General features: G+C 44.6%; 1 protein-coding gene across 1 annotated transcript in view; it reads left to right on the top strand.

Moving 5' to 3' along the window:
* Positions 1-21,372, top strand: part of LOC146490325 (zinc finger protein 277-like) — a 175,512-nt gene that overhangs the window by 7,718 nt on the left and 146,422 nt on the right. The window contains exons 2-7 of the mRNA XM_085153317.1: positions 11,536-11,705; positions 13,297-13,395; positions 13,545-13,695; positions 15,898-15,971; positions 16,195-16,322; positions 16,491-16,628. Coding sequence (XP_085009443.1) covers positions 11,536-11,705; positions 13,297-13,395; positions 13,545-13,695; positions 15,898-15,971; positions 16,195-16,322; positions 16,491-16,628 — 760 coding nt within the window. The remainder of the gene's footprint in view (positions 1-11,535; positions 11,706-13,296; positions 13,396-13,544; positions 13,696-15,897; positions 15,972-16,194; positions 16,323-16,490; positions 16,629-21,372) is intronic.

Genomic DNA, 21,372 nt, shown 5'->3' with positions numbered 1-21,372 from the left:
TCTAAGGCTGACCTCACTACAGTGATGAAGTCCTGCTGTCTGCTAAACGCAGACTTTACATCATCAAATCTGAATTTGTTGTGTTTTTGCATCATTTTGTTGACGAATGAAGGATCTGACTCTGTCTGCTCTCGCCTTTCTGTCTTTCCCTTGTCCCACTTTCTGTTGGTTGCCTGCAGGTAGAACCTGACCGACCAACTGACACACACACACACACACACACAAAGGATGCACTAAACCAAAGGACATCATTATGTTTGCTGTGCAGCTTTCATGGTATTTCTGCTTGACTGAGTAAAACAAACTGGTCATCCAGAGGCAGAGAGCGAGTCCTGTCTGTCTTAACCCTTTAAGACCAGAGCTTATCTTTATATTTTTACTTGCTGTAGTGCCATTTTTGGAAGCTATACATCAATACAACCATTATAGCCCAAATTATATGTCTGCATTAAGTGCATAGTAATTATATAAATTGCAAAAGAGTGCAAGAAACTACGAAAAAAATTGAATTTTTGTTTTTTTAACATATATTTCTAGTTAGAGAAATTTAAGAGGCTTATCTCTCAAAACTGTAAATACAAAAAAGTTGCACAAAATAGTTTCCCACCACAGGAAATTTATTTTGAGTGTCTTCATAGTTTTATTTTTGAAATACACAAATTTTTATACACTGCAGGAAAAACGAAATATTATGATGCAAATTTGCAAAAAAAAGCAGCATCTGCATCAAAATAAACTATTTCCAGCAGTGCAATATGAGTCCTAAGCATCCCAGAAACCACACAGAAAGTCATAAAGTCAAACATGACTTTTAAAAACACCAGTACAAGCTTATAAGGCCCCAAAGGAAAAAAAAAACAACTACATTTCTGCAAAAATGTGATAGTTCGCGCTGACGTCTATTCCATCGTAGGAAGTGTTACGAACAGCTGATCGGATCGGCAAAGCGTGTTTCTGGAATATTATGTTTTTATTGCTGCAAGTGGTTTTTATGCAGTTTTTGCAAATCTATATGTGGAAGGAAACTGTGACCGAGGACAAGCTGATGGCATAAGATGTAAGTACAACTCCTCCGGTTTCACATGCAAAAAACATTTATTGTGCTAGCTTACACGGTTCCGGTTCTACCGGGATTTAAAAATAGTTACACAAAACGGAGCGTGCCCGCTCCGACCGGCTTTAAAGGGTTAAAAATGAACCATGATTCATATTTTTAATCAGCATGTTTGATATTTTTCACAGTTTTGCAGCATTTCTGTGATATTTGTGTCTGATAAGATCATACCCGCATCAGACTGAGGCCTCGTACGGACACAAATTCTCTCTTTGACATTAGAGGCTCTGAACAATCACAGCTTCTTCTCTTTAACTGTAAACATGAGTGAAAACAAAGTGTTTCTCTGTTTGTTTTCACTCATGTTTTCTTACAGAAACACTGAACACTGATAAATCAAAGCCTCACGAGGGAAGCTGTGGAAAAGTTGTTAATGTCACATCCAGGACAACATTCAAATCCCTCCTGACACACACACACACACACACACACACACACGTGTTAGACACACTTTTATTTTTCTTTTACATGTTTGTATTAGTATTTTGTACTATGTGTGATATTAACACACATTAATTTGCACATCATACTAGGTCATATTAGGCTGTCCATCTTTGATATACAGTCTATGAGCTGCTCAGAGCAGACGGCTGTTCCTGTTGGTTTTACAGCAGCACAGCTTCAGAGCATCTTCCAAACACGCTGCACTGGTTTACAGTAAATGTAGTTCTGGTTCTGGTGTTAGTTGCTTGCCCGATGAGCCGCCTTTCAGTGGAGAAGCTGTGCCCGGTGTTTGTCCTCTTACCTCACAGACATCAGTTTGCAGGAAGCGATTAGAGCAAAGAAACTACAGACAAGAGGACTTAAATGAAACTGTGTAGATGTCCCTGCTGGCTGAAGGAGGGCTGGACTTCATGCATCTGCTAGCACAGAAAGCAGAGAGGCAGTCAGACCTGCAGGCTCATCATCATCATCAGCATCATCATCATGAGCATCATCAGCAACCACTAAACCAACCAGTTGAGCAGCCAGAGTGGCTCATACAGAGCTAACGCTAACTAGCAGGGACACTGCAGGCACTGTGTGTGTGTGTGTGTGTGTGTGTGTGTGTGTGTGTGTGTGTGAGTGAAGCAAAGAGTAGCTCATTTCCTTCTCAACAGGAAGTGGCAGAGCTGATCAGGCGGGATGAAGATGGGAGTTAGTGTTGTTGTTGTAGTTAGCGGCTGCGTGGTCAGTGATGCGTTCACGGTTGCAGAGATGCTGCTGGCTCTCGTGTGAAGTAAAGTTTGCAGCAGATGTTTTGTTTGCAGCGTCGTTGGAGTCGTGTTTTCTCCTGTTTGTGTCTTTTTTGGTCATTTTGCATTTCTGTGAGCTTATTTCTGGTTGTGTGACGTTAGCAGTGGATTCTCTCGAGCTTCCTGTCACACGTGTGAGGTTAACTGGTGATTCTGAATCAGTGTGTGAATGTTTGTGTGTCTGCGACAGGCTGGAGACCTGTCCAGGGTGTACCCCGCCTCTCACCCTGTGACAACTGGGAGAGGCTCCAGCACCCCCGCGAGCCTGAATGGATCACTGGACGAGATGGATGGGCGAGCTTGTTTTTGTCAGCCGTTCAAAACTGAAGAAATCTAAAAGTCACATTTGATGATGCAAACTCAGAACCTGTTATCACACAATAATCTCAATCTGCTGTGTGCATGCTGCAGGTGTGCAGCAACAACATGCACATGTCATTGGTCAGATAATTACAAACAGCACAAACACAGTCCACAGGTGCAGTTCAGGTGAAGCTAGCAGCTACAGCCACCTGTGTCACCATCCACCTGTCAGTCAAAGAGGCCACGCCCCTAATAATGGTGAAATCGAAAAGCCTCCTCCCTCCTGTACAGGTGTTATGAAGGAGTATCTACAGAGACCAGACAGTTTGTGTATCAGGCTGTAAACATGTTTATTTCTGCTTTAAAGTTTAAAAATGGGAGTCGCTGCTGCCTCTGCTGGGCGTTAGAGGAACTGCACATTTCAGCTTTATCTTCCAGCCCCGGAGGTTGAAGCTGGCTCCGGCTCTCAGGTGATGCTGTGGGCTGAAACACCGCAGCTGAGCATTCAGGTCAGCGAGCTGACTGCTGACACGCCGCTGCACACACGTTGCACTAAACACTGCAACACATTATGTAAAATACTCCCCCCGGGCTCATTCAGCAATCCGTCCGTGACTGGGATACAAGCTCCGATAATTTAAGATTATTCCGAGTTCTCGATGAATAACCGGCGGCGTGCGCCTTCCGATCGAGTGAGGAGAATCTGGGTTGAGCGCGGCTGTTTTCGCTCTCCAGATCGCCGCTCAATGACTCGTGAAAAGCAGAGGGAATAATTCCTTGAAGGCTCTTTTGTTTCGTGCTTCTGTTCATTTGCCAGACTCTGTAAATGGCAGCGTGCGGCGCAGACCTGGTGGCTCTGTGGATTCACAGCTCGCTGGTCTTCATTAAGATGATGACTAAGAAATTATCTGTCCAGCATCCCACCACTAATCTGCCCCGCGGCCGCCAGTGTTCCCACGATCTGTTGGCGCTCACGCACACTCAGGCGCACTCAGATTTACTCAAACCTCTCGGGGTGTTATGTCACTCTGCAGTGCGGCTCTCAAAGGGCTGCAGGCTGAGTTTGAGCTACTTATTGTGAGGAGAGAAACAGAAACTGAACCGTGTGACCTTTAAAAGAAAAGATGGCTGAGCGTCAGGAAAAGGTTCTTTCTTTCCTCGCTCCGAGACTCGAGACGTTTTTGATTTCACTCAACAGAAACTTTTCCTCTGCCTGCGAGCCTGTTGAGGATTCTCCAGCAGAGAGCACGTCGCTATCATTTCTCGTTGAAGATTCAAGCAGCACTTCCCCAAGTACACGACCCCAAAGCGATGATCTGATCCTGCGCGCTCGATCTCAGCGACGACATCATCTGCTTCCATTACACAGACAAACCTCCGAGCTGCGAACAAACGGAGGAAGACGGCGGTTTGAAGTCTGAAAAGACTGATAAGTAACTTTCAGGACTGGTTTGTTCGGCGCTGCCAGCGACTCGCAGGTTTGCAGACTTGCTCTGGACTGCTGGGTGTGGATCTCAGTCATGTGATCGCAGCTTTGAGAGAAAAATACTGCGTAAAAGCTGCCGACCTGTCAGGTGCAGACCGCTCTGCTCGTTCCAGCTCAGCGTTTTTATTGTTGGACTCTCCCGGAGTAGCTTTGCATGAATCAAGTTCAGAGTAAGCCTTCTGTGTCTGAAACGAGCTGTTTTGGCTCCTCTCCCTGAAATCTAGATTTCCTGTGATTGGCTCCACCCACCTGGTAAAAAGACGTTTTGAAGATGACCTGTAACATCTTCCTCCTCCTTCTTCTGGGGGCTCACGTTGGGGTCCTCTGCTCTGCGCTTTAGCCTGACGAGAAGATTTGAATCGGTTCCTGTGATTCTTCCACAGTAGATCTTTAGCTGATAACTAGCTGTGCTTTACTCCTGAGTTGAACTGAAAGGACTTGAAGTCATGAAATGTTTTATTTTTTCGGTGACGTGAACTCCAGCGTGTCGCTTCATCCGTGACAGCCGCCCGTCGTTGTCTGTGTCCAATCAAGGCCTCCTCTTCTTGCTGAAGATCAAGAATTTCAAAGCAAAAGCAAAACTTGTGCAACCAACGTGTAATTAACAATGATGAGATATTTAAAAACTCGACTGCGTTTGCGCCTCTGAGAGCTGCTTTTATGTTGGATGCTCTGAGGTCAGGTGGATCCTTTCAGATGTTATCGGCTGTCATTTCCACCTGATTCGGACTCGGCTGGTTTCCAGCACAGAAACATTTGTCTGTAAAATCCTTTCAGTTTGTTGTAAATATGCTGAACTTTGTGAATGTAAGAGTCTGTTGGTAGCAGCAGGAGAAGAGTCCAGATGGTTTATGGAAATTTTCCCCGCAGACTCCCCAGTGTTCTCAATTATCCCTGCGAGGTCGAGCGGGGAAAACAAGCTTTTGTTGTTTGATGCAGGAACGCGAGCACGCTCAGGAGGAGGAGTTCCTCTGGGCTATTTATAGAAGCTGCCCTGATTTCACCACCTGCTATAAATAAACTCACCTACATGCTTTTCATTCAGAGCTGTGCGTCAGGCTGTTTACGAGAGTGGAAGCAGCCTGTAGTAGCGACGAGGTCAAAGGTGACGGCTCCTCTGAGGGATGAACCAGGAGATCGTTGCAGCTTGGGACAGATTTGCATGAATATCTTTAAAAGGGCGACAGCTTTGATAAAGCACATGTCTGTGTTTTCTTCAGTCAGAGTGAAACACGTGACAACATCAGTTCATCAGGACAGTGTTGATGAAGTGAGCAGGCGGCAGGTTTACGAGTGGCTCATGGAGGCATCTGAGCCTCGCTGGACGACATCAATGGCAAAGACGGCGCTGGACCAAAAATCACCCAGTGACTGCTTTTGGTTACGAGCTATTTCCATGGTAACCTGCAGTTTTTCTGTTGGTCTGCAAATGCTCACTAACCACTCACACAGTGGTGGTAACACTTCAAAGTAAAACTTTGTGCTACAGTCAACATGTTTTACATGGCACAACATTTATTTTGAAGGTGAACCATCTCCATTTCCTGTTTGCATGGAGACGCTGGGGTTTGAATGCCTGAGACTCTCAGAGCTGAAGAAGCTTCTTCAATGAGACGTGAAGAAGTCAGCTGACTGCAGCACCTGCTGTACTCCTGATGCGCGCACACTCTGTGGTTATTGTTGAAAAATGTGAAAATCCGCTGATCGAAGCTGTGAACCAGAGCGATCTTATGGCTTCGTGCTGTTTGCCATGTTCAGATGATACTTGTGTCGACTGCTGACAGCCTCCATCGTTCGCTGCTGAATGCAAACGAGGTTAAAATCGTTCGCTCGTCTCCAGCTCATTACAGTCTCATCATGCTGGGAGTAGAAATAAATAAACTTCCTGTTTCTCTCAGACTCGCTCCTCTCTCTGCAGAGCTGCCCCCCCCCCCCCCATCATAAATCTGTGAGCCCTCCTCATCGTGCACAAATGTCCTTTGATGGATGAACATTTGTCCACACAGAAAGAAGCTGTAATGGTGCCAGTTAAACTGGAATGAGCACACATCCTCCAATGAATACTGTAAATGCCATATGAATAATAAATTATCTGTGTGTGTGTGTGTGTGTGTGTGTGTGTCTGTGTGTGTGTGTGTGTGTGTGTTCAGTTCAAATTAATTCCTATGTGAACGTTTCCCAGATTGCGTCTCTTCAGTCAGATCTCCCCGCTGGCAGCAGCGGCCGCTCGGCGCTCTCCGACGAGGCTTTGATCAGCAGGAAGCAGACGCTGATGCTTTTATACTCTTTACACTAAAATCATCATCGTCACTTATCCCTGTAAACGAAGGCCCAGCCTTCCTCCAGCACCTCAGGCTGCATATTTAGAAAAACAAGAGAATTTTAGGGAAATATGCAGCTCTGCTCTCAGGTGGAAAACATGTGATTCATTATAAACCCCTCGAATAGCCATAACAGTGACGTCATCATTCGTCAGAGTGATGCGTTATTACAACATATTTACAGTCAACACACGTATGAAACATGTGCCTCAAATTTAGAGTAACGATTTTATTTTCTTTGGTCGACGTCGTCTGAAGAGATGAAAATGTAACAACTTTCAAAATCAGACCAAAGAAAGTGCCGTATGCTCTGAGCCTGTCGGACAGTTTGTTACTGCGCTTATAGAATAATTATGAAGCTGAACATATGACCACAGCGTTCACGTGAACAGCGTTCTCACAGCGCTCTCACCGTGTCCTCGCCACACACAGATGAGCCAATCAAACATCACAATACACACTAATGTAAATCCTTTACAGCTGTTGTCCCATTTAACTTCAATATTTAATATAAAATGAACTCAAAATGAATAAAAACACAAAATATTCTCATTAAAAAGAATAAATGACTATTCCGGCGCAGGTGAGCCTCCATATCAGAGAGTTGGCTTTCATGAGGGATTCGTTTGTTTTTCTGCAGAACGTCGCCGCCTTTCACCCACATCTGTAAACCTCTGGACAGGAAAGAGGCGACCCTGTTTGTTAGTGTAACAGTGAATGAATGACGGTGTGGTCAGGGCTGATGTTTGAGGTGTGTGCGCCTGTGTAAGAGCAACAAACCAACCAACCCTGCTGTTTCCTCAGACACGCCTTCGCGGCCAGGCTTCCTGCAGACAGCAGCCACCCGGCTTCAGTGGGATAGACACAGCACACATATTTTATCCAAGTCTGATTTTTGTAATATTCCATGAAACATATAAAAGGCTTTTAATTTCCCATAATATGTATGGAAAAGCTCAAATTCTTGTAAAAAAATTGCTGTTGCTCACAGAGCCTTTAAAGCATGAATCTGCTCATTAACAGCATTAAATATTTGTGCAGAAATAAAACATCCGTTCGTTTACTTGCAGCTTTTTCTTGTGCCAAACATTTAGACACACGCTCTCTGCAGGGGAATCATTTATTAATCACATTATCAGGGCTGCACACTCAGGCTATTATTAGCAGCAAATCAGTGCAGCTGCTATAAATAACCACAAAGTGCTCGAGTGTGTGGGCTTGTGTTACTCATGTTGTGAGGCCATAAATCTGTTAATGAAGTCACACTGTGAGGACCGAGTCCTCTGAAAGTCGTTAAGTCGATGGAGACGTGTGAGCGAGGGAGCGTGAAAAGAGATGAAGAACACAAGGATGAGATGATAGAAGGATGAGTTATTAGAGAAGAGGAGGAGCATCACTCTGCTCTAGGGCTGCCACGATTAGTCGACTAGTCACGATTACGTCGACTATCAGAATCATCGACGACTGATTTAATAGTCGACGTGTCGTTTGAAGCTTTGTAAGATCCCAAAAGACGCAGGAATAAGTAGTAGGATTTAAGAGTGTAATAACGGACTGAAACAGAAGATGGCAGCACTGCATGTACAAGGATGCCAGCTGCCGTTAAACCCCGAAGAAGAAGAAGAAGCTGTGTCCCAGAATTCATAGCGCGGCCCAGCTCAGTTTCCAACGATGGCGGCAGCTAGTTAGTTTTAATATTACTCTTATTATTCTTTCTGGGTCACAAAATAAACGTTTAACATATTTTCAGGCGAGAATGTAGCTGTGTAAACCTCAAATATCTGCTCAGTTTATCAAGACACATTTTCAAAAGCGCTCCAACGTTTTCGGAGACGTCTGTTACCCACTAGCTCGATAGCTAGCCGGGGGCTAGGCTAACTAGAGCCGTGAGAACACCGGACTTTCACTACTCAGGTTGAACATGATATATAAGTCACTTAGATAACTTCAAAATGTTATTGTTTGGCCTTTTTTTTTGGTATTTATTTGTTCCTGAGTAAATCTGTTTGGCTGAGATTAAAGTTATAGTTTTTACACAGCTGATTAAACGTCAAGCAGACAGCTGATTATCAGAAGTGTTGAGAATTTACTCCGGTGTCCTGTTATATTTTAGATAGCAAGGAGTTTATTAAACTTCACCGAAACAATCTGCAGATTTCATTAACATTTAATAAACTATCATCTTGTCTTTATTTTTAGTTAGCACATACCTTAAACACTTAAAGCTGTAAGCTAATGATAGTTATATAAGAGCAGATGCTGCTGGTGCAATCCGGTCGTTAAGTCTGACGTCACTAGCCGTCTTTGGTCCAAACTCCGCTGCAGGTCCATATATCAAACATCACTATGGCATTACTGAGAGTTGAAAAACTGTCTAAAGTCTTTCATCTTTAATAAAATCAGCGTTCTGCTCTACCAGGTGTAACAACTGAGTTTAACATCCAGGCATCCATGAAAACGGAATTTATGACATTTAACGGAGTTAGAAGTTAGCAGGAAGTTAGCTCGCTAGCTTCTATCTAAATACAATATAGCATGTCCTGACTGCGGGGTTTTGGAAACAAATTCAAACGTACAGCTCTGTTATCACTTCCAACATAAATGAAGACCGAAAACTAAACAGCAGAGATGTTTGTAGGGTTACTGAAGTTTGGCTAGCTGCTATATAATGATGTGCTACGTGACCGCTAGCGACACAGCTATGTTAGCATAATATAAACAAGCTAACTTTTTTCCCACTCGATAAAAGTTCATGTGAGTGTTCTCGGTGGTCAGGAACAAATGTAATCGCATGGCAGGATGCTGTAAAAGGACCAAACTTCAGCCAGGAGAACAACTGAGATAATCCATCCACAATACGAGGTTAGTCATTCATATACTGCTGCATGGGCTGGGCTGTAGTTACATCCTAAGGTTTTAAAAACTGAGCTTAAATAAATGATTAGCGGTAATAAAAGCCGAGGGAGGTCAACAGTGATCACTGACTGTTTTAGGAGCTTTTTGAGATTAAATAGAAGAAAATACAAAACATTAAACATGTCTGTGAGTGCTGCACATTTGTGATTTTCTTATGTTTAGACCAGCCTGCTTTTCTCTAATACTTTGTAAATTAGTCATCCGGCCCATAACAGCCTTCTTTGACCTTCTGTTCAGACACATGGGTGTGAAAGGATGTGAGAGAGAATTCCTTTCTACTGAGTATAAACTCAGTAGCTGTACACACACACACACAGTCTCACACACTTGGTTTTATCAAATGTCAGTGAGATAAAGAGTTGAGTATAAATACGACAAAAAACCAAAGAAGAAGACGTCTGGAAGTTGTCGGGTATCATCCAGTAGAGACGGATGTTCAGGTGTGTGTGTGTGTGTGACCTTGGCTCCACAGTTGTCATGCTCAGACCTCAGCTTCCTGCCCTTGGCAATACGGTTGTTATAGCAACCGCAGCAGCTTGCAGGCTCATTGGCTGGCAGGTTGAGAAGGAACGTCTGAGCTTGTGTGTGTGCGTGTGTGTGCGTGTGTGTGTGTGTGCGTGTGTGTAGAGAGAGATACCATCTTTGAAATCAATGGAGCTTCGTGGCCGACGCACCTGTTCTATTTCTGCTTCTATTATTTCATACACGGCTGCTCCGTGTGTCACACACCTCTGCATGCACTGACCTTTCCGAACTACACACACACACACACACACACACACAGGTTAAGCCACAGTGCAGTGAGCGTACTGGTTGAACATCAGCCATTGTGAGTAAATCTGTTCGTATTATTATTATTATTGCTGTTCCTCCAGATGCTCGTGTTTATCCTCTGAACCAGCTCGGAGACACAATAACATCCTGATTTCATAAAAATGTAAAAAACGGGAGCAGTTTATTTTGACCCAGTCGACCCCGGGAGCTGAGGCTGAGTAAAAAGGAGCGTCAACAATTAAATGTTCAACTTTTACAGCTGAAACAAATATTGTGCTCATGTTCAGCTCTATCTTACCATCACAGTTCAAAATAAGCCTTCTTTTTATCAGACTGAAACAAGCCTCCCCTCAGAAATCCAGTTTTCCTCTGACTGACAGCAGGATAAGGACGGTGTTCCCACATTTATCCAGCCATGTTTTCCAGCTCCTGTGGGATCGCGTGCCGTCTCCATCCCAGCCCGCCTCACTGTGCTGATTGGCCGACAGCAGCAGCAAAATGGATCCATGAGTGTCACACGCCGGATCTGAGAGGACGGACAAAACTGTCCAACAGGAGACAGAAAATAACCTGTCTGTGAGGTCACAGTGAGGAGACTCAGCGAAGGTCACGAAACACGACCTTTACAACAATAACAGAGCATGAGACTGTGTGTGTGTGTGTGTGTGTGTGCGTGCTGATAATGATGCCGTTAAAGCAGCAGGTGTATTTATAGCGCTGTCTGCAAAGGAGAACATTGACCCTCTGAAAGGGAGACGAAGAACGATCCGATCGGCGCATCGGGCGACAAGAGAACGCCATCGAACTCGGTCCATCGCGAGTTGCTGCTTCATCCCATGACAGTTTGGCCGAGCGTAAATCTTCAAGGAACGTACTCCTCCACGTTATTTTGGGTCTTCCTCGCCGTCTCTTTCCATTCCTCGGGTTCCACAGAACCGCGACACGGGCGGGTCTCGGGTCCGGTAGCCGAAGGATGTGAGCGGTGAATCTGAACCGGCGCTTGGTGACTTGGACGTGGAGCGGCTTCCTCGTTAGTAACGCGATCCCGATATGTGATGTGATATATATGTGATGATTCATCACTTCTAACACATGAACCTCAGCTTTCTGTGTGATACCAAATCCATCCCATAAAGCTGCGAGTGACGAATCGGTTCCAACATGAAATCTTTAAAATGATGTAAAAACGCTGCCACAGTCGCTGCTGTGATGTTCGTGTGTTGCAGTTTTAAAGCAGCTCTTTGTTTGCCTGAGTAAAGTTTTGAGTGCTCCTTTACACGTATACCTTATAGCCACATGTTCTCTGATTGGTTGTCTGTGTTATTACCTGTCTCCTCCCCTCCGTCCTTTGTCTTTCTAACGTCTCCGCCTCTTTCCTCCCTTCAGCCTGGCGCTGCACCCGGAGCGCTCCCTGGTGGCGACGGGTCAGGTGGGCAAGGATCCGTATGTGTGTGTGTGGGACACCTTCACCGCCCAGAGCGTGTCACTGCTGCGTGACGGACACACACACGGCATCGCCTGCCTCGCATTCAGCGCCAATGGACAGGATGGTGAAGGTCGGCTGAATAATACAGCACCCATCGTGCACATCAACATGTTTGATTGATTGGTAATTTATTTCAACATGTGAACAATATACAAGTACATTTAGAAAAGAAAATAAGAAAGAAAAAATACTGTACAAATTACATACAAAAAAAAATATTAATTTACATGTTGAAAGGGAAGTAAACACTTATTTAATCCCACCCCTTTGCCATAAATTATCAGTTAATATTTAGTTGCTTCTTTACTGATATAATTTGTAATAAAAACAGTGAACAGATTTCTGATATCCTATAATATCACATCATGAGTTGTTTTTTGTTTTTGTTTTTAAATAGAGACATTCACTTAATTTCAATATTTTCCTTTTCTTTCTAGTTTGAGAAGATCATATTTTTATAACTGTTTTTGAACAGTTTTATGTTTGGACGTTGCTTTAATTCCATATTCAGACTGTTCCATAGTTTCACTCCATGAACAGAAACACAAAAGATTAGATAAGGATTCGTGCACGCCGCGATGTGGCTGACGAGTGTTTACGATGTACGACGAGACGATATTCTTCTGCAAAATCACCTTTAAATTCAAACGACTTCTAATTCCTGACGGTGGGATTATTTCCTCCTGATTCTCTTGTATTTACAGGAAAACACTGTAAGTTAAATAAAATGAAATTAACCTCTTAAGCCCCAAACCTGCCTGATCTCCTCGCCGTATCAGGGGCGTTGGGGCTTAAGAGGTTAATTAGGGGAATTCTGCTCTTAGTCCTGTTAATAAGTGTTGGCAGTGACCTTGCTGCCAGCTCCTGACGGACTCAGTGAAGACACTAAAAACCTGTTTTTTACTTTGGTTTGTGATTCTAACTGTGGAGGAAAAGCTGAAGTGTGTCTGCGAGTCACAGCAGGACGACTCTGGAAGGTCTGATGCTGAAAACACATCAAACGTTTGCTGGAAAACCCAGATCTGAACGTGTCGATGATGTCAGACGGCGGTGAAACTGCCAATAAGCTGCACTGGTTCTGGTTTCTGTGGACGTGAGTGATATTAATGAAAACGCCGTCGCCGCTGCTGAGCTGTGAGGCGACTCTGGAAATGCTGAGCCAGCAGTTTGTGCTCCTGGCACCGACTCTGGATGACTGAACATCTCAGGCTAAATCAAAATAAACACACAATCAATAAAATAATCATAACTCAGCTTAATAATAAATCAAGTGTGCAGGCTGTGGCTGAGTTATCGAGCTGGACTGCTGTGAAGCTGAATCCTTTATGATCTGCTGAGTCTTTGATCACTGAAGGAGCGCAGCAGCTCGACGCTCCTCTCAGGTATTCTCCCCGTTAACCTTTGACCTCAGCCTTTCCAAGCAAACCTTTGAAAACGCTTTAAAGTTAGAAATAAACTTGAGTTCATCTGAAATGTTGCAGAGTTGCTATATTTACACTTACAAACACGTCACATGAGCGTCAGGCGGATCGAGCAGGAAGCCCCGCCCCCTGTCAGCTTGCACGCATGAGCAGATAAGCTGTCAGATTTCTGCACGTTCACTTTTTTAAATTGTTTGTAGACATTTCAGATGCGTAACCGTCCCCGTCTCTCCTCCGCAGCGGCTCGCCTCGGTCGGCCTGGACGCCAAGAACACGGTGTGTATCTGGGAGTGGAAGAGAGGGAAGATCCTGGCCACGGCCACGGGACACTCGGACAGGGTGAGAGCGTGCACCAATCAGCTTCCTCTCATCTTCATCTCAATAAAAAAATCTTTTACAGAGTTTGAAAGTGTTTCCTTCTCATCGCGCTTCCACTGTGCTCACGCTTTCACATAAACCCGATAACGGACGATTCTTCTGTTCTCCAGATCTTTGACATCTGCTGGGATCCGTTTCAGCAAAGCCGTCTGGTGAGCTGCGGCGTGAAGCACATCAAGGTAACGCAGAAGTCGTCTACCCAGAAATATGACAGCACATTTACCTTCTCCACCTTCATGCAGCTGCTCAGCTTCACTCGAGGTAATAAAATAGTTCCTCTGAACGCCCGTCATTAAATATCTCTGACTCTCTAAAGAGCCGAGAAGGAAGCAGATGTAACAACTCCCAGCTCAGCTTCTCTCATCCAATCAGAGTCCAGATATCAAAAAGCACCTTTACATGTTTCACTGCTGTAACTTGGATTAAATACGAGACAAATCCAGGACAGTTTAGATTTTTCTGTTTTATTTGCTGTTTTGAACACAAACACAAAGCGAGCTCGGTGAGTTGGTGGAGATCACTCTTCCCCAGCCTCCTGAAGCCTCCTTCTCAGTGCTCTCAGTGCCCTCCTCAGTGGCGTGCGCAGTAACCCTCTCGCAGTTGCGTCCTCAGCACTCTCCGTTTGGGTTCCTTGTTCCCTCTGCAGATCCTGACGGTCATGTGTGACTGTGCGTTTTCTGTCCCGGAGCCTCTGAGGTCTGATCTCAGGATCAGATTCCCGTTCTCGCTCTTCAGACGCTGAAGGTTTCCCTTCAGGAGCAGCTGTTTGGTTTCCTCCACTAAGAGTCACGGCTGCTTGCGTCTTCTCAGGACGGGTCGCTTGCTCGATGTCTGCAGATGATGCCACAGGTTCCTCCTCAGGGAAAGTTTGACCCGGCAGCATTTCAGGCTCGCTCTCACTGAACTCGCTTTTGGCTGCGTCTCCGTCGCCTTCTGTCGCATCTCCGTCACTTTCTGCCGTGTCTCCATCGCTCCCCAGAAACTCTTCCTTGAGGAAGTCTAAAAACTGAAAGCAATCCTCGATGAACTGTTCAATTTTTCTTAGCACATGTTCACGTAGCTTTTTGAACGCCTCTAACATGTTGATTTCCCAGATGATGGCGGCTTCATGACTGGCTTTAGCGTCCTCAGACTCGTGTTTCGGGCCGTGGTCCATGTTTGCTTCTGTGGAGGCCGACGTGAAATGTTTGTGAAGAAGCAAGCACAGGTGTGTGAGAGACACGAGTTTAAAACAAAACATTCTGATGTGATGCTTCGATGTAGCCGTTGTCAAGGTGATCAGAGGTTGTTATGCAGACAGGGAGGAACCTTTCACATGCTCACTGAGGCCGGTGGTCTGAGCTGAATTTGTTGGGACGTCTTGTGCTGACACAGGAAAACATGCTGTGCTTCATAACCCTTTAAGACCTGCCATAGAACCAAGTCCACCAGAGCTTATATTATATGTTTACATGCTGTGGAGCCATTTTTGGGAGCATTTCAAGTTGCTATACATCAATACAACCATTACAGCCTAAATTTTAATAATATGTCTGCATTAAGTGCATAGTAATTACATAAATTGTGAAAAAGTGCAATAAACTACAAAAAAATTGAAAATCGTTTTTGTTTTTTAACATATATTTGTAGTTAGAGAAATTTAAGAGGCTTATCCCTCAAAACTGTAAATACAAAAAAGTTGCACACAATAGTTTCCCACCACAGGAAATTTATTTTGAGTGTCTTCATAGTTTTATTTTTGAAATACACCAATTTTTATACACTGCAGGAAAAACGAAAATAAATATTATAATGCAAATTTGCAAAAAAGCAGCATGTGCATCAAAATAAACTATTTCCAGCAGCAATATGAGTCCTAAGCATCCCAGAAACCACACAGAAAGTCATAAAGTCAAAGATAACTTTTAAAAACACCAGTATAGGCTCATGAGGCCCTGATGGTTAAAAACTACATTTCCGTGAAAATGACGTCACTTCCGGTTTCGGGCAGGTCATGGCGGACATGGATAGTTCGCGCTGATGGACGTAGGAAGTGTTACAAACAGCTGATCGGATCAGCAAAGCGTGTTTCTGGAATATTATGTTTTTGTTGCTGCAAGTGCTTTTTATGCAGTTTTTGCAAAACTATATGTGGAAGGAAACTGTGACCGAGGACAAGCTGATGGCATAAGATGTAAGTACAACTCCTCCGGTTTCATATGCAAAAACAATTATTGCGCTAGCTCACGTGGTTGCAGAGCTACCGGGATTTAAAAATAGTTACACAAAACAGAGCGTGCTGCTCTGACCGGCTTTAAAGGGTTAACCACCGTGTTCATCCTGCTTCCTCTGCAGCGGTGTCGTTCTCCATTTTTCTCCTGTTTGCTTCTTTTCTTCTCCACTGGTTTTATTTTTGTCTCTCTCCTGATGTTGTGACAGTTTCGTGTCACCTTACCTCCTCCTTTCCTCTCCTCCCTCCTTCAGGTCTGTCTATTCGCAGCGTCTGCTGGCGAGCCGACCGGATCCTGGCAGGGACGCAAGACAGCGAGATCTTTGAGGTGAGGAAGAAGACGAAACCTCACGCTGTTCCCTCCCCGCGGCGACGCGTTCCAAAGAGTTTTATTTTTGTAAAGACCTCATTATATCATAATGTTCTCATTAATCAAAACTGTGAAGAGTTTTTAATGTCAGGCAGTTTGAGCAGCTCAGATCAGCACTGAAACACCACATGTGGTGCTTTAAAATGTGAAAACCTGCTCTTGAGTCGTTGTACCTGTGCAGGTGATGGTGCCGGACCGGGACAAGCCGCTGCTCATCATGCAGGGACACAGCGAGGGCGAGCTGTGGGCGCTCGACGTTCACCCCAAAAAGCCTCTGGCTGTCACCGGCAGCGACGACCGCTCCGTCAGGTCGGTGCTCTCTTTGGACTGAATCATGCAAAGCTACCGTGGCTGAGTGTGAAAATGGAAGCAGAGAGCTGAGACGAGCAGAGTGGGCTCGGTGATACAGATCCTTACACTGAGCGCTGCTTTGGCTCATCTCCTCTTTGTGTGTGTGTGTGTGTGTGTGTGTGTCAGGCTGTGGAGTCTGGTGGATCACGCCCTCATCGCTCGCTGTAACATGGAGGAGGCGGTGCGCAGTGTGGCGTTCAGCGTGGACGGATCCCAGCTGGCTCTGGGCATGAAGGACGGATCCTTCACTGTGCTGAGAGTCAGGTAACACACACACACGCACTCCTCGTGCCTATGGTACGACAGCTTTTCTCCGTGCCCCTGGTACACTGAGCAGAACAACTTTGCCACACACACACACACACACACACACAGCTCTCAATTGGTTTCCTATGTGAATGACAGATTATGTACGTGCAGTCTTGGTGCTTGTGTACAAATTAAAGCTGTTTCTGTAAAGTGTTGATGATTTTCTTCTTCTCTCTGTCCTCTGGAGTCCCCCAAGGCTCTAGTTTTGGCCCATTACTGCTTTCTTTACATATGTTACTCCTGCTTTGTTTAAATGTCTTAAAGACCTAAAGGATAATAATAATGGATTGCATTTATATAGCGCTTTTCAAGGCACCCAAAGCGCTTCACACTTCCACTGTTCATTCACTCTCACATTCACACACTGGTGGAGGCAGCTACAGTTGTAGCCACAGCTGCCCTGGGGCAGACTGACAGAAGCGAGGCTGCCATATCGCACCATCGGCCCCTCTGGCCATCACCAGCAGGCGGTAGGTGAGGTGTCTTGCCCAAGGACACAACGACCAGGACAGAGAGCCCAGGGATCGAACTGGCGACCTTCCAGTTACAGATGCGCTTCCCAACCCCCTGAGCCACGGTCGCCCCCGTGAATAAACATGAATTTAATTTTATGTTTGTGAAAGAATAAAACAGGTTGTTATGTTTGTGCTGCCTCCGTCGGCCTCAGCGTCATCCATCAGTCTGGGACACGAACATGTGATTACTCCAGTGTTGGAGTCACTGCATTGACTTCCTGTCAGTTTTAGGTTTGATTTGATTGTTTTAAAGATGTTAAATGTGCCGGCACGGCTGCACCGGTCTGATCCTCGTCGTGTTCACGCTCCTGTCAGAGCATCGCGGCCATATTGGGATTTAGACTTAAAGTTAGAGCGATGGAGCTTTTTCAGCTCTTACTCCAAATCTCTGGAATATCAAATACCCATTTCACCGCCCGACCCGTTTCTACTTTTAAGATTTCTACTTGTAAGCAAACTGATTTCTACTCTCTGGCCTTTAACTTGAACAAACCTTTACGTTAAATGTGCTGCACAAACACAGTCACGCTGCTTTTGTAACGTGTGCGTGTGCTGGTCTCCTCTCAGAGACATGACTGAGGTCGTTCACATCAAGGACAGGAAGGAGGTGATCCACGAGATGAAGTTCTCGCCGGATGGCGCCTACCTCGCCGTCGGCTCCAACGACGGACTGGTGGACATCTACGCTGTCGCCCAGAGATACAAGAAGGTCGTGTTGGAGAGTCAGCGGGAAGTTAGAGGAGGTTGAGATGTTAGAAGCGAAGCTAACTCCGTCTCTGACTGTCTGCAGGTCGGAGAGTGCAGCCAGTCCTCCAGCTTCATCACTCACCTGGACTGGACGCTGGACAGCAAGATCCTGCAGACCAACGACGGAGCTGGAGACCGCTTCTTCTACCGGATGCCCCGTGAGTCTCTGGGGTCGTAGGTCAAACCTGAAGCTGGGCTGATTCTGCTCATTCTCACCATCTTTTTATTCTTGGCCTCCGCCTGAGTAGCTTTGCATGATTTAGAGCTCAGAATAATCCTTCTTTATCTTACACTGGGCCTACCAAATCTAAATAAAACCAGCAGAAATAACCTGAGTTTACAGTGAAGCCTCTGACGCCGACTCCGTGCTCTCGTATCTTTGTGAATATGCTGCCCTGCTGTTTTTGCAGAAAAAGAAGTTGGAGCCGTGTCAGCATCCATTCTTTTTAATATCGCTGGTTTAGCTGACTCTGTGTTTTCATATTTAATCGGCCTCTGAGGACCGTGTGGGCGCTGGAGACGTCCGTCTGCTCTGCAGGTAGCTGGAGCTCTCCTCATTCCCACCTCCTGAACACCACGAGGGCAGCTGTGGATGATTTACATCTATCCATCTTCTTCCGCTTGTCTGGGGCCGGGTTGCGGGGGCAGCAGCCTAAGCAGAGAAGCCCAGACCTCCCTCTCCCCAGCCACATTATATCAACACGCTGGATGATTTACAGCTCAAAATAATCCATCTGTATCTGATACTGAGCCCTGGTGCAGCTTTCAGTTCATGCTCTGTGTGAAATAAGCTGTTTTAGCAACTCCTTTCTAATTGGCTGACCCTTATAAGCAGCGATGGGTGTGGCTTCTGTGCCAGAGATGACCACGGGGATATCGGCTCCCTGTGACATCATACAGGTCTGTGAGGGTACTAAACTGAGCGGGTGTTTGGCTCACAGGGAGACGCTTCTCTGAATTACAGGATAACAATAATAGTAATCTCAATTTTTAATCAGATTATATTAAAATATAAACACTAAAGTCACGTACGTGTATTTACAGTCCACATATTTTAAGAATAAAAACAATAGTTGTCAAAATCCATGTTTTTATAATATTTAAGAAATGAAATGATGTTGTTTAATATTGATGATCGGAGCGATGTGCAGCTCATTGTCAGGACGCATCGTGATAAAAGAGGCACGAGGACGAGCTTCAAGAAAGCTCTGAAAACAGTAATATGAAGCTTTAACGTCTTTGTTCTCATGATGAAGATATTCGTCACTATTTTGGGTCCCACTAAAAAAACAAAGCCTGTTGTATCCCTGTGAGGCCTCAGAGTTTAATGAGCTGCTGTATAAATAAACTCGGCTTATTTCAGCCTCTTTTCTTTCACTTTAATGCGTCTCTGATGTTTTACTAACTTTGGACTCTCGAGCCTCATTATCGAGATCAAACCATCACAGTTTACTGGAGACTTCCTGTTAAAGGGGCCGCAGTACTCTGAGGACAGTTTCACTACCTGCAGCGTGCTCATTACTGACAGCTCAGTGCAGGCCCATGGCTCATGGGGGGCCTGAGCCGCCTCCACGACCTCACATCTAGAGCTGCCACAAACGATTATTTTGATAGTCGACTAGTCACCGATTATTTTTGTGATTAGTCGACTAATCAGATCATCATCCATTGGACGTAAAACGTACAGCTTATTGCACCAGCAGCATCTGCTCTTATATAACTATCATTAGCTTACAGCTTTAAGTGTTTAAGGTCTGTGCTAACTAAAAATAAAGACAAGATGATAGTTTATTAAATTTTAATGAAACAATCTGCAAACTTCATTAAAATTTAATAAACTCCTTGCTATCTAAAATATAACAGGACACCGGAGTAAATTCTTGAGCATCTCACACTTCTGATAATCAGCTGTCTGCTTGACGTTTATTCAGCTGTGTAAAAACTATAACTTTAATCTCAGCCAAACCGATTTACTCAGGAACAAATAAAATACTGAAAAAAGCCAAACAATAACATTTTTAAGTTATCTAAGTGACTTATATATCATGTTCAACCTGAGTAGTGAAAGTCCGGTGTTCTCACGGCTCTAGTTAGCCTAGCCCCCGGCTAGCTATCGAGCTAGTGGCTAACAGACGTCTCCGAAAACGTCAGAGCGCTTTTGAAAATATGTGGTGTCTTGATAAACTGAGCAGATATTTGAGGTTTACACAGCTACATTCTCGCCTGAAAATATGTTAAACGTTTATTTTGTGACCCAGAAAGAATAATAAGAGTAATATTAAAACTAACTAGCTGCTGCCATTGTTGGAAACTGAGCTGGGCTGCGCTATGAATTCTGGGACACAGCTTCTTCTTCTTCGGGGTTTAACGGCAGCTGGCATCCTTGTACATGCAGTGCTGCCATCTTCTGTTTCAGTCCGTTATTACACTCTTAAATCCTACTACTTATTCCTGCGTCTTTTGTGATCTTACAAAGCTTCAAACGACGCGTCGACTATTAAATTAATCGTCGACGATTTTGATAGTCGACTAGTCGTGGCAGCCCTACTCACGTCACACGTGTGACCAGGTGACTCAGCAGCCTGATGAAGGTCTTATTTTTAAGCGCAGGTCGACATGTTAGCGTTAGCGAGCATCAGTGCTTAGCGCCTAGCCTCACAGCCTTCGGTGGGAGCGACGTTTGGTTCTGCAAATACTTTCAATGATTTATTGATACATGCAAACACACATGTAAATACATGTATTTACATGTATTTACATGTAAATACATGTAAATACATGTATTTACATGTATTTACAGCAGATGGTCAGCTGAAGGACCAGTGTTGGGTCTTTGCTGGACATGATGTTCATCTGCTGTAGACGGTTTTAGACCCTTGAAGGATACGCTGCACACCTGCTGAGCAGAGGCGGAGCCAGACATTTGAAACACCCGGGGCTTAGCCCTAAAGGGTAGTATGCATGTGGGTTTTTTTTTTTTTGTTTTTTTTTTTGGGGGGGGGGGGGGGGGGGGGCAGAAATGACTGAAAGATTAATAGGCTCTGTTTTGAGTTTTGTTCAAAAAAGAATGACTTCATATAGGAAAAAAATATATCACATATGCAGGACACCTTAAACTAGTTTTTTAATTAAGCAGCGAGGCAGAACAAAATCAGGGCTGTATCAAGACACAGGGACTAAACCCCAATTCAACCAGACCCAGAACTGATCTGGAATTAAAACTGGACTAGAAGAGTTCAAAATCAGGACTACTGAGGACTTAACCAAGACAGAACAAGAATCAGAACTAGATGATAGCAGCACTAAAAATCATCATAGACCTGCACTACACTAATTTTTTTAATTCTACCAAAGTCCACTATTTAGATTGAGAAAAGTTTCTATAATTATTTAGCCTTGTTGTGCAAACAAGCCTGCAGAACTTAATAAATATAGAA

The sequence above is a fragment of the Neolamprologus multifasciatus genome, unplaced genomic scaffold, assembly GCF_963576455.1.
Source record: "Neolamprologus multifasciatus unplaced genomic scaffold, fNeoMul1.2 scaffold_14, whole genome shotgun sequence".
NCBI classification, from domain to species: domain Eukaryota; kingdom Metazoa; phylum Chordata; class Actinopteri; order Cichliformes; family Cichlidae; genus Neolamprologus; species Neolamprologus multifasciatus.
Note: the sequence above shows the minus strand (reverse complement) of the source record. Positions and strands in the feature narration are given on the sequence as shown.